Below are 14,037 nucleotides of genomic sequence, written 5' to 3' on the forward strand. Positions count from 1 at the left end.
TCCAGCGATCCACAGAGCAAAGTTGTAGTATTTCCTCAGCAACCAGCACGGATCAGCTCCAGGCATGACAAAGCAGATATCGTCCTCTTTTGGAAGACCAAACAAAGTAGTTTCGCTTTCACAACGAAGCACATAGCATCTTCAGGACATGGTGGCGGAAACAACAATACTACAGCGAGAATAAAAGTTACGCCTTCTTTCTTTGCGTGAACATTTGGGCGGTGTTATGCAAATCTTCCCACATAGTGACGTAGATATGTGGGGGATTGTTAGAATGAGCCGTTTTAGGTAGGCGTGGCTGACTCTTAACTTTTATAAAGAATATCTCTTTGGATTTGAGACTTTAGTCTTTGCAACTTTACAGATCTTCTTTGTGCACCAAGAGCTTGTAACACGCCAAAGAAAAATTTTAATTGCATCATATGACCCCTTTAATGCTTTTGCGTTCACTTGCAACACCTGTTTTTTTTCTTGCAAAACATTTGCGTTCTCCTGTAAAATTATTTTGTTCCCCTGAGAAACTTTTCCTTCACTCACTAAAAGCACTGAAATATAGAGTTTTCTGTTTAAATATTTATTCAAATGTAATTTATTCCTGTGATGGCAAAGCTGAATTTTTAGCATCATTACTCCAGTCTTCAGTGTCACACGATCATTCAGAAATCATTCTAATATGCTGATTTGCTGCTCAAAAACAGTTTATTTTTATTTTTATATTATATTTTATATTTATTTTTATAACAAAAGTGCTAGTGATGATAAATTTATTTAGCCTCGTTTTAGGTAGATATCTATTAAGCATTCATACAGTACACGTAACTGTATTTCATGTAACTGTGGAGTGTCAACTTTTTATGAGCTGTCTGACTGCAGGCACAGTGAACTCTGCTTACCATGGTGCTCTGCCAAGTGTGCCATGTGACATTATATATGTGTGTCAGACAGAAAACACTGTGTGCAGCATTTTTAATTTAATCCCATCAACTATTTATTTTTCAACTAAACTGAAAGGCTAAACAAGCCTTTACATTTGGTCAATAGTGTGATTTGTGCAGTAGTTTCCGGCACCCTCTCTTTCTATCTGTAATGATATGTTGTGTTCTGTTGTAGGTTCCAGGCTCTGTACAATTACATGCCTCAGAATGAGGACGAGTTGGAGCTGCAGGAAGGAGACCTGGTCAGTGTCATGGAGAAATGTGATGATGGCTGGTTTGTGGGTATGTGTCATTGATCATTGTATTGATTCTCCATTAAGTCATCTCTCCCATACTAAATCCATATATACAGTATATACATATATATACAGTGGGGCAAAAAAGTATTTAGTCAGCCACCAATTGTGCAAGTTCTCCCACTTAAAAAGATGAGAGAGGCCTGTAATTTTCATCATAGGTATACCTCAACTATGAGAGACAAAATGAGAAAAAAAAATCCAGAAAATCACATTGTAGGATTTTTAAAGAATTAATTGGTAAATTCCTCGGTAAAATAAGTATTTGGTCACCTACAAACAAGCAAGAGTTCTGGCTCTCACAGACCTGTAACTTCTTATTTAAGAGGCTCCTCTGTCCTCCACACGTTACCTGTATTAATGGCATCTGTTTGAACTCATTATCAGTATAAAAGACACCTGTCCACAACCTCAAACAGTCACACTCCAAACTCCACCATGGCCAAGACCAAAGAGCTGTCAAAGGACACCAGAAACAAAATTGTAGACCTGCACCAGGCGTATGTTTTCCTTTTATTTGTACCAGACTCTTATGTATTGGCTTCTCTGTGCAGGTACATCCAAGAGGACAAAACAGTTCGGCACTTTCCCAGGAAATTATGTGAAAGCTGTTCATTTGTGACATGATACATTTGAAGAAATGACGGTTTGTATGAAGAGATTCTAACTATGCTTAAGCGGCTTGATCCGTTTGGGACACTCTACCTGTTGGCGTCAAATGAAGACTTTTTCTCCCTCCAAAATTTGGTCTTTCCCAGATGAATGTCCAGGTATGTGATCAGTTAGGTGTGCGGCATGTCAGCAAAGAACATGCAGTTCAACTGTACTACAGTGGCAGCATTTGTTGAAGGATTTAGAAGAATGCTTTTTGAAAATACTCAGACTCAGCTATAAGCCATTAATATAAAATATATCAGACTTGGAAAAGGTGTTTAAGTTTACAGCTGTGAATTGTATTGAAGTACAACTTCATCACATACCTGACATTACTGAAAAACATGAAATTCTACCATTTATTTTTGCTATAAATATTTGATGGACTTGGAGTGTTACCATTAGAGATGACAGTGTATTGAAAGCACCTGAAGATGTCTGTATTAAGGGTTAATGGTCAGAGAAGCTGTAAAAGGATCATAGAAGTTAAGTTTAGCCTTTTAAAAAAGTGTTTCAATTTCAATTTACACTCCCATTGTGTAAAAAAATGCATATTTATGGAACTTTTTTTTATCATACTTTCATGAAGAGTATGATGTAAATTTATATTCCGATGAGGGCTCAATGGATGACACAACATTAGTATTTGCAAATCCAAGCAAAGCCATTTGTAAACATCAAAATGATGTAAATCAGTGTTGGTCATGTTAAGGAGGAAAACGTCACAGCACTTACTGTACGCTCAGATTTTATTGACAGAGAAAATTATGGTAACACTTTATAGTATGGTCTGATTTGTTAACATTTGTTAAATGGATGAGATGTTAAACCGAGGTCCTGACTCTGTGTGGCCATAAAAAGTCCCAGGATGTCCCTTGAAAACAGTAGGTGTGTTTTGAGTTTAGAGAAAAGCGCTATATAAATGTGACAAATTATTATTTATTTTAATGCATTAGTTAACATGAACTAACCGTGAGCAACTATTGTCAACAAATGAAACCTTATTGTAAAGTATTACCAAATTTCTGTTCAAAAGATTACGATGGAGTGACCAACTCTAGAAACTCCGGATCGACCATGCTTTTTAATTGGTAACAAAAAAGAATCAAGCTTTAAGCGCTATGTAAAGTTGTGAGGTGAAGGGCTACAACTAAACCGCACTAAACAGATCTGAACATATTTAGATGCTTTGCCTCAAAACATACAACAAATATTTATTTGCCTGAGTAATGCATATTTTGCTCTTTCAGTCATCCATTTTTGAATTGGTTGTTCTGAAGAGTGTATTACGAGTCTGAGGCACAGTATTTACCTCTGTTAACAAGCCTTGATAACATCTCAACCAGCTACCATTTGACAGTGACATTTACATAGTGTTATGACTGGTAATATGGTTGCATGTTGGGAATCGATGATCCATATAAGATTGCCGTACCTCATTTTCAAAGTGCCATTCACAGTATAGGATGCTACATGAGGACTGTTGTGTTCATTTAGTTAGGTACACTCTTAAAAATAAAGGTGCTTCACGATGCCATAGAAGAACCTTTTTGTCTAAATGGTTCCATAAAGAACCTTTAACATCTGAAGAACCTTTCTGTTTGACAAAAGGTTCTTTGGGGCGAAAGAAGGTTCTTCAGATTACAAAAAGGTAAGAAAGAGATGGTTCTTTAAAGAACCTTTGACTGAATGGTTCTTTGTGGAACCAAAAATGGTTCTTCTATGGCATCGCTTGAAGAACCTTTTGAAGCACCTTTATTTTTAAGAGTGTAGTCTCCATTGATTAGCTTGTGGTCTTCCTTAACTGAATGTAGTTCACATCTACTCCAGGTTGTAGATTTGCTTTTGCTTCCTTTTTTAAGAGGTAGAATTGCAAATTTGAAGATGAAATTGTGTCTTTTTGAATCTCCCCTTTAGTTACATATGGTCCATTCCATTTAATGCCAGAGAACGTGCTGCTAGAGAGCATGAGGGTCGTCTGAGACTCTTACGCTTACCAGCCTTCTGTCCAATTCAAAACGAGAATTAGGAAAAGATCACTTGGACAGAAATGAGTCATTTAAAGTATCTAGATCATATATTTTTCATTTTTTTAAACCAGTGGTTGTTGCTGAAACCTTTGTCAATAAGTAATCACATAGAAGATCAACAAGAAATTAAAATACGTATATATGATCTCTATTGAATATGAACTTGAAAATGTGTTTCAAGCCCGTTATAAGATAGCGTAGCATATCTGAATGTAGTGCTCTGAGAAACTTTTAACTTGGATGTGAACACAGTTAAAATTCACAGTTTTCCTGTTCTGTCAGAGTTGTAAATATGTAAAGTAAAATGAATGAAAGTGACCGAAGTTGCAGCAACCTCTATGAATATTACAGTTTATATTAAATGAAGAATATTAGGAAAGCACAGAGATTTGCTTAACACAGGCTGTCTCATATGATTGAAGGAGTGATTCTGACACTGTTGGGATTGAAATGCCTTTCTGTCTCATGGCTTCATTGAACTGTGCCTCGTTTTATTTTATTTTGTTTTATTATTATTATTATTGCCTTGAGGTAAACATGTTACTTTTTAAGGAATTTTCCAAGTTTGTTTTAGTGTGTCACAGGAAACAATTACCAAGTTCATTGCTACAATCACATGAGTTATTCAAGAGTGTGAGATGACACCTGAGATGTTTTATGTATAATTATTACTTTGTGGTCTGTATGCAGAGGCGAATTTTGCATTTTTTGTTTGTTTTTGTTTATTTGCAGTGCTGTTACAATTACAATAAATTTAAAACACTAGTTACTGCTGTGATTTCCTCATTATGCAATATTTAATAAACAATATTACAGCTTTTGACTGACTATGTTTGTTGTGGTGATGTGCATGGCCTGTGCAAATGCTACACAGTCAGTTTGATGAATAATAGTGAAAAATATCAGTTTAAACCCCATATCTTCTCACCAGTTCAAAACATACCTGTAATTAATGGAAGCAAGAAAAGCTGATCTTTTTGTACTAAGGAAAAAAGTAGCTGTTTCGACTTTGTTTGGAGACTCTTAAGTGAGTGGAACTCACTGACTAGTACACGTGCATTTGTTGCTGTCGTTTGGATTTGTTTTTGTACCCGCTCACTTACACTCCCAGAACAGATGTTTGTGGGGAGCGTGGGAAAAAACAAAACAAAATCAATTTTGCTGTATTAGAAGTCTGAAATAATTTTTCAAGAGAAAAAAAACAACAACACCCATGCAGTTGCTTTAACAAAGTCAATGTCACAATGTAACAAAACAAACAAACAAACCTTAGATGGTTTTGGATACCAGGCCATATTCCAGATCAACTAATGTATGTTTGTTGTGGTGATGTGCATGGCCTGTGCAAATGCTACACAGTCAGTTTGATGAAGTAATAGTGAAAAATATCAGTTTAAACCCCATATCTTCTCACCAGTTCAAAACATACCTGTAATTAATGGAAGCAAGAAAAGCTGATCTTTTTGTACTAAGGAAAAAAGTAGCTGTTTCGACTTTGTTTGGAGACTCTTAAGTGAGTGGAACTCACTGACTAGTACACGTGCATTTGTTGCTGTCGTTTGGATTTGTTTTTGTACCCGCTCACTTACACTCCCAGAACAGATGTTTGTGGGGAGCGTGGGAAAAAACAAAACAAAATCAATTTTGCTGTATTAGAAGTCTGAAATAATTTTTCAAGAGAAAAAAAACAACAACACCCATGCAGTTGCTTTAACAAAGTCAATGTCACAATGTAACAAAACAAACAAACAAACCTTAGATGGTTTTGGATACCAGGCCATATTCCAGATCAACTAATTATAACTTGCCCCACACTCCACCTAATTTAATACATTCATTGCAATACCATGTAATGCCACTAGGGAGCAGCACAGACAAAGGAATATCCTCCTGCGTTTAAAAACAATCTCATCTGACCGCCTCTGTCAAGACGTGAAACTTGTCATGAAACACAAATTAGAAGCTAACAGAGAAAATAACACTTTCAAAAAACAATGATACATTTACACAACAAGGAGCAACATGATCCCAGTGAAGCATAAACACAAGGTAAGTGTGATGCTGTCAGTTCCAGATGTTTGCCATTAACCTGCTGTACACTTGAAAAGGTCAATTGAAATGAGGCTGAAAACACTCAGTGGGACGCTGATTATGTGACACGGAAACACTAGCATCTAATTTCCCCCAACCACAGGTGGTAAATTCTGTTTGTTTAATTTAGTCATTTAACACCATTTGTGTTTATATTTGTTCACTGAGGATTCTGTTGAAACAGTAGGGGACAACCAGTATAAATGTTATGTATAAACTGACTAAATGTAAATGTTTAACAGCATTCACTAACAGTAGTCGAAGATTACTTTTCTCTTTTTGCTCATTTGCAATAGAGGAAATTCTAGATTCTACAGAAGCCTGTGGTGTTTTTAGAAAGGACAATATTTTTAGTGGTGTTTTATGCCCTAAACATATTCAACATTTTATTAAAAATAATAATTAAATGTAAAAAAAATATATAATATCTTATGCTTACATAAAGCTTAATCAAGTCTCAAGTTAACAGAGCGGCTTGGAATGTCTCAGCAGCTCAGCAAAATGTTGACTTGTTAAGTTTTAACAAGGAATCCCAAATACTGACCTACTTGAGCTCCACTTGAGTCAGAATTGTTCATTTAAAGCTCAGCGGGGTTGCTCTCTGCATAATGTTTATCTTTTTCAGTTGAGGAAGCACACTTGTTTCATGGTGCTGGGTAGGATGTTGTAATGTCGGCTCTCTATACTTTGATCTTACGGCACTGCACTGATCAAATACACTGACTGAATGCATCCAGGCTAATAATCTTTACTTAATTATTTTTTCTTTTCTTTTGTAGTCTGGGTGATTGATCAAAAATGTCAAAATGTCAATTGCTGTAGAGGTGCTGTGCTCAGCAGGGGTTCAGGAATCACTATGAAATAATCAGCTCCCTCTGCAATAAAAAGTGGAGAGAATATTTTTTTTTGTTGCCTTTTTGGAGAGGCAGAAAACTCAGATTTCTCCACGTCTTTGCTCTGCTGCATGGTTTCAACTACAATGGGCTTTACTGTTTTATAAAGCAGAAGAAATATTACAAGGACACACAAATCTTAGAAGCTTTTGACAATTTTTATTTGTTAAAAGTGTGTGAACTTTCTCTGTACAGCATATTTGTCTTCATATATACAGTACACAGCCTGTCCTTAATTTGAAACAAAATGAAATAAATAAATGAGAGGAGGGCAACTAAGGAGACACTAACTAGGAGCAGTTGCAAAAACTTTTCTTTTCCTAATAAAGAATTAAACTTTCAGAACATAATTATTCATTCATCAATTCCCGTGGCTGGAATATTTTAACAGCGTTCCTTCATTTCCATTTTATATTATCATCATTGCTCTATTCACAAACAAAAGAGAAGCAAACAAAAATTCGAGGATATTTTTCACAAATCAGCAGGAACATTGTGATCTTTTTTTTGAAGAAACACAAATATAATTCTCCAGATCCACCAATTAGTCTTCACATAAAAACCTGAAATGAAGCGACTGAAGACATGAAGGGGTAAGATTAATTTTAAGTTGAATTCCACAAATGTAGTGAAAATAGCTGTATTTGGTTCATTTAATATGTTGATTTTTGCCATCATACAGTATATTTTCCATCTGTCTTCCTATACTGAAGTATGATGTATTGAGATGTCATTTGTAAATTTCATATTAATGATACTAATGCTAATTAGTTAACTCTTATCATTATTCATTAATTGTGGTTTAAGCTTATCAGAACTCTTTGAGAATTCTTCATTTGTGACCCTGGACCACAAAACCAGTCATAAGGGTACATTTTCAGAAATTGAGATTTATACACCATCTGAAATCTGAATAAATAAGCTTTCCATTGATGTATGGTTTGTTAGGATAGGACAATATGTGGCCGAGATACAACTATTTGAAAATCTGGAATCTGAGGGTGCAAAACTAATCTAAATATTGAGAAAATCACCTTTAAAGTTGTCTAAATGAAGTTCTTAGCATTGCATATTACTAATCAAAAATTAAGTTTTAATATATTTACAGTAGGAAATTTACAAAATATCTTCATGGAACATGATCTTTACTTAATATCCTAATGATTTTAAAAGAAAAATCAATAATTTTGGCCCATACAATATATTTTTGGATATTGCTTCAAATATACCCCAGCGACTTGCTCCAGGGTCACATTTAATCACTTGACACCATATTGTTTCTATTGTTTGTTCAGTGCGGAAACATGACAACCTACATAAATGTTATGTACTGTATGTACACTAGCTAAATGTCACTAAAATGTAAAATGTTTTCATCTGCTTAACAACATTTTTTGAATCAATTAATCTTTATTCATTAATTGTTTGGTAAAAATGATCAGAACATGCAGAAAGGAGTATTTCTTGGTACGAGAAACAGCTCATTACTACTTCTGTTAAAATACATTATAGGTTTGTATAAAGGCTACAATTAATCACATAGGGCAAACTGATAGAATCTAGCAAATTGAATGAATGAACTAGCTGAAAGCCTCAAGACATTCAAAATAACATAAATTAAAATACAGTTAAAATGTAATGTAATCATTTCAGCACCTCTGTAAAATCTTCTTTGGGATTTAACCCGTAGTGCAGGACGTCCTCTTTAATGGAGGCCCAAGCCATGCGTGGTGTGGTGAAGCTGGCGGCCTAGTCCCCCGTGGAGGACACAACAATAGCTCCTCCGCATCCCTTCACTCTCTCTCCCATGTACTGAAGTGTGGCTGATTTCCCTGCTTTTCACAAAGAAAACACTCAAGTATGTGGCAGTGTCAGCAAAGTTAGCAGTAGAAGTTTATTTGGCTGGCAACAGCTGACCATGTATTTTTGCTGTACTTCCTCAGAAACATTTCCGGTTAGAGTTGCACAGTGTGAACTGCATAAATAAAATGATAGAGATTCTAAAATCTTTAAGGTTACATAAGGCTGTACACATCTATTAATCTGGCATCACCTGTTACTACCATTGTCCACCCTTAATACGTTTATTCAGCCAGGATGGATTAAATTGCTCACAAGTGACAGTATTTTACATCGTTACAAAAAATCAAGTGAGCTTTCTGTTCATCAAAAACTTTTCCACACATTTTTAAGCAGCACAACTGTTTTCAACAGTGATAATAGAAATGTTTCTGGAGCAGCAAATCCGCATATTAGAATGATTTCTGAAGGATCATGTGACTCGACTGGAGTAATACTGCTGAAAATTCAGCTTTGCCATCACAAATTATATTTTAAAACATTAACATAGAAAACAGCTATTTTACATTTCAATAATATTTCACAATATCACTGTTTTAATGTATTTTTGATTGGTGAGCATCAAAAACAAAACTTAACAACAACAAATATTTAAAAGGTTGTGTACATAGGTTCATTCAACTTCACAATATTTTCTATTGTGCTTGTATATTTCTGGTATTTTCCAGCACAACAGAAAAAAAAATCAAGTGCATTTGATCTTTGTGTACCTTATGATGAAATACTGACCCGTCAGTGTATGTGTCCTTAGTGTCCCTGTCCAGGTCACACAGTGAACAATATATGTTGCTCTCATGGTTTTCTCATTCCATCAGTCTTAGTATTACAGTCTTAGTAGTCCAACATAGAAAACATTAGCCAAGGAACAAGACAAAGACTGCAACAAAATTAAATTATTCACATTTTTAATAGCACATTTTTATTTTTTATATTTGCATTGTGAGTTTGCATTTTTTTTCTGTATGGAAATGCTGTGTTTAGCAAAAATGTAATGTCTATTTTTAGTTCTCTTTCATCCTTCTCTTTTGTGTCCTGTTCCTTGTTCTTCAGAGCAGTGAATTCATTTTCTTCCTTTAACTGGGGACTCTTCGGCCTCTAGCCAACTAATAAATCTTTTATGCTCATCATATTTATTATTATTATAAGTAATGGTTATGAGTGCCAATGGTACCAATAACTTGCACTGTTATTAAAAATAAACATAATCTAAATTAATTGATCACACTGATCAAGTACACAAATGTTAAACAAATAGTTGAGACCCTAACGGCAAGCCCAATAATTGATAAAATAATGAACTGATATATAAAAACAGAGTGGTTGCGCTTGCAGTATCATTACCACAGAATACCAAAGCAAACAATAGCCTGCTGACCCTTCACACTCTTTCCTCAGACAAACACACACCTCATTATCATCCGCCTACTGTGGCAGCACATCCGATCCTTCCTGACTCTCTCTCACACACACACCAATTAAAATGACTGGCAACAGCAGCATTCGGTTTTTGTGTGGTTTGACATTCATTCTGCTTGGTTATACAAAATTGGATAATAATAGCAACATGTGGGTGATGGTAAAGGGGTACAGATGATCGACACCTTGCAAGCAAAAACAATATATTGCATAAGAGTAAAAACACAAACAAAATGGAAGACACATAGCAGGTGGAAACCAAAAACAAATGGGTGATGAGAATGTTTCATTCAAAATATACAAGAAAATACTGAAAATTTAATCTTATTTAGCCATGATTGTACAATTGTTTTTTATGCAATTTTATGTAATTTGTAATTCTGTGATATTGATTAACCTGGCATCTAACTGGACTTTGAAAAATAAGTATTATATTTATTGTAAGTATTATAATTGACATCAGTGTGACATGCTCTTCAGGACCAATTAGTTAAGATAAGACCTAAAATATACATGTTCTCTTATACATTAATATAAATGTTAACCTAAAAATCTATAGAAAACAGACATGCTATGCATCAAATAACCAAATTAATTTTTTTGAAAGAAGTCTCGTATGCTCACCAAGGCTGCAATTATTTAATCAACAAGAGCATTAATGTATATTATTGTGAAATATTATTTCAATTTAAAATAACTTTTCTATTCTAATATATTTTAAAATGTAATTTGTTGCTGTGATGGCAAAGCTGATATTTCAGCATCATTACTCCAGTCTTCAGTGTTACAGGATCTTTCAGAAATCATTCTAATATGCTGATTTGCTGCTCAAGAAACATTTTTTATTATTATCAATGCTGAACACCGTTGTGCTGCTTAATATTTTTTATGTAAACCATGACACATTTAGGATTCATATGAATAAAAAGTAAAAAAAAAAAAATTTATTTGTAACAGAATTTTTTTCTAACTGTAAATGTCTTTACTGTCACTTTTATTCAATGTAATGCATCCTTGTTGTGTTAAAGTATTAATTTTGTTTATTATCTTATTGATACCAAACTTTTGAAAGATACTAAATATTTATATATTTTTTAAATAAATCCATTAAAAATGGATTAGGCTCAAAATTAATCAAATATGGACACTTTTGTACCCCTTTAATTTAAATGAGCATTCATGCACACTCACACACTCATCAGGATTAGTGTAAAAGTCTCATACCTTGCTCCATATGAAAGAGGATTAATCTGGCTAAGGTGACTTTGAGAATAGACTCTTCGTGACCAGTACAGGAGACCGCTCCACTTCTATTGTCTGCATATCCACCAGATCCTTATCGCACAGGAAAAAACAGCAGCACAGACAGAGTCAGACGTTAATGTGTGTTACCTCGGGAGAAAACACTCTGACAATTGAGTATTGATCAGAGCTGACACCTTCAAACCGAAATGGCTCATTCAACCTAGGCACTGCTTCAAAATTAATATTGGTGTGACACTGAGATTATCTCTGTCCTCTATCTCTGATCCGACTCACCAATAATAGGAGAATCTCTGACTCTTCCCACCATTTTTTTTCTGATTCCTCCAGTGGATGTAGCGCAAGCCACATTACCCAAAGAGTCCAGATCCACCGCTCCAACGGTATCATGGCTCCTATAATTATAAAAATCTTCTATAACTTTGAATAATAAAGATTAGCTCTCAGAGTTTTTTCCCCCTCAGATCTATAATTTTATGGTCTCAGACATGGTATTTTCAAAAGGTGCTTTGAAGAGACAGCATTATTATTCATCACACTCTGAGATGTGCCTCTAGCTTAGTTCCTCTTCATCAGACAGACTTTTGTCAACTTAATATGCTGCAGTCATAATCTACTGGATAAAAGCCTCAAACTCCCTTACAAATATAGCCTCTGTGCAATTACTTTTGTTTCCTATGTGATTTTCAGTCAAAAAAAAATAAAAATTGTACGTTGTACTGTTCTGGTGATGTTTGAAAGGGATGATGCTAATGACAACCTCATAGATGCTTTTAAGAGTGCCAGCACACCCGAAATTGACTCATCATCATCTGCCTGTCAACAAAGGAAGAGAGCGAGAATAAGTGCCCTTCACCAATCTGAGTCACAGCCGCTAGTCTGGCAAAGTACACTCAGAAAGATTGCAAAGAAAGTGTTGTATCAGTTGTGATATTTCTGTAGACACACATGAAAAAGTATTGATTGTTCTTCAAAAAAACAAAACAAAACACAATTTTTATGATGTGCACATCAGTCTTCCAGTCTACCTTTCTTCACCTGAAAGGAAATAGAATAGAGAGCGGAATGTGGGATGAACAGAGACCCTAGTATTTCACAGGCGTCATATCCCATGACACTCTGATTAAGGCAGCAGTGCTGTGGAAAACAAGTGTGTGTTATGAGTTTGAAGCCGCATGGAGGACAGTGGTTCAAGGTGAAATGAAAGAAAATAGCCTCCATGTCGTTCTCCCCAGAAATGGGAAAACAAACATGGTCCTCGTGAAGAATATGTCTGAAGCAGCTGGCGAAGAATCACTTGTCAGGTTCCAGATTTCGGACATCAATCATTTTTAGCAGGCACTTGATTGCTCTTTTAAATCACCGGCGATGCCTGGATCTTGCTCATCGGTTTAGGTAAAAACTGCTTTTAAAAGCAGCTTGACAGTGGACTGTATTTCACACTTCAAAGTGATCACAGAGTTTTGCAGTAACTCTTCACACATCAATAAACAGCCTAATGAAGTGTGCAGATATTGAAGTTTAGAGTTCTCATTAAGAAGAAAAGGTGGCTGTCTTAACTCAGTTGTAAATGTAGTTTCTATATACTAATCACTAAAACTAAATGACAGAATGCTTTTAAAGCAGATGTATATGGAAGCTTGTTTCTACCCGAGAGTAAAAAAAATAAAAACAAGAAATAAATGGTAATATTGATTCTGCTACAGTTACAAAGTTACAGTTGAAAAATGTAGTTAATTTTTTCAAAATTCTGAGGTAGAAAAGACTTCCATAAATTAGTGTCAGTTTTCCATTTTTTAAATTCGCTCTCCTATCCCATCTTAATATTCAGAGACAACAGTAAGCTATTTGAATGTTGATTCTGTCAAAAAGTGTAAAACCTGTAGTGTTTGAGAATACTGACGACCACAGCATAGAAACACTGGCTCAGCCAATGGCATGAGTTTGGGGCAGGGTTATCCATTTCCGTGACCATTGCAGATGGAGATGGAGTTATTTTCGCAATAGAGTGCAACCGTGCCCTGTCACTTTTTCACTGGCCTTGGTTCTGGAATAATTTTTCCTGTTCATTTTTCCCATGGGATTTTTAAAAAGCCTTTGTTGAAGAGTTAGAAACCATGAACCAGCTATGAGGTAAATCAAGACATTACAAACTTTGATTTGAAGCTATTTGAAAATTGGACAAAAAGTAAAAAAAACAAACAAAGGTACAAGACTGTGTCCTTAACAGCTTTAATGAGGAAAATAACGTATTGGTTACGTATGGTAACCCTCGTTCCCTGAAGGAGGGAACGGAGACGTCACGTCGGATGACCGACGAAATTGGGATTTCGCTTAGAGAGACAAATCCCCTTCAAGTGTAAACTAAACGAGCCAATGCACATTGGCATGCGATTATTGCATCCAGCTGCTGCTGATTACAGCGTGAGTATAAGTAGGCAGCAGATGCAGCGCATATTCAGGTTTTCGCTGTGGAGCCGAGCCGGTGACCCGGCCGCTCAGCGGTAGTACAGGGAGCTGTGGCGACGGGACGTGACGTCTCCGTTCCCTCCTTCAGGGAACGAGGGTTACATACGTAACCGAGACGTTCCCTTTCAGT

The 14,037-nt window shown here is 35.5% G+C and overlaps 1 protein-coding gene, 1 long non-coding RNA gene and 1 pseudogene across 3 annotated transcripts in view; 2 read left to right on the forward strand and 1 right to left on the reverse strand.

Annotated features, from left to right (window-relative positions):
- LOC107563040 (sorbin and SH3 domain-containing protein 1-like) overlaps positions 1-2,359 on the forward strand; it is a 32,033-nt gene extending 29,674 nt beyond the window's left edge. The window contains exons 21-22 of the mRNA XM_016247815.1: positions 1,111-1,217; positions 1,786-2,359. Of these exons, the coding sequence (XP_016103301.1) occupies positions 1,111-1,217; positions 1,786-1,853 (175 nt within the window). The 3' untranslated portion in view covers positions 1,854-2,359. The remainder of the gene's footprint in view (positions 1-1,110; positions 1,218-1,785) is intronic.
- Positions 2,360-5,619: 3,260 nt separating this feature from the next.
- On the forward strand, positions 5,620-8,866 carry LOC107563046 (uncharacterized). Of its 2 annotated transcripts, none has more exons than XR_001606068.1 (3): positions 5,620-5,964; positions 7,435-7,492; positions 8,590-8,866. It is a non-coding gene; the product is annotated as an uncharacterized lncRNA (long non-coding RNA). The 2 variants fall into 2 exon arrangements; XR_001606069.1 differs by lacking the exon at positions 5,620-5,964 and adding an exon at positions 6,059-6,109.
- LOC107563045 (isoaspartyl peptidase/L-asparaginase-like) overlaps positions 8,544-14,037 on the reverse strand; it is a 23,110-nt pseudogene continuing 17,616 nt past the window's right edge.

Source organism: Sinocyclocheilus grahami, unplaced genomic scaffold, assembly GCF_001515645.1.
Source record: "Sinocyclocheilus grahami isolate Dianchi unplaced genomic scaffold, SAMN03320097.WGS_v1.1 scaffold855.1, whole genome shotgun sequence".
In the NCBI taxonomy this organism is placed as follows: domain Eukaryota; kingdom Metazoa; phylum Chordata; class Actinopteri; order Cypriniformes; family Cyprinidae; genus Sinocyclocheilus; species Sinocyclocheilus grahami.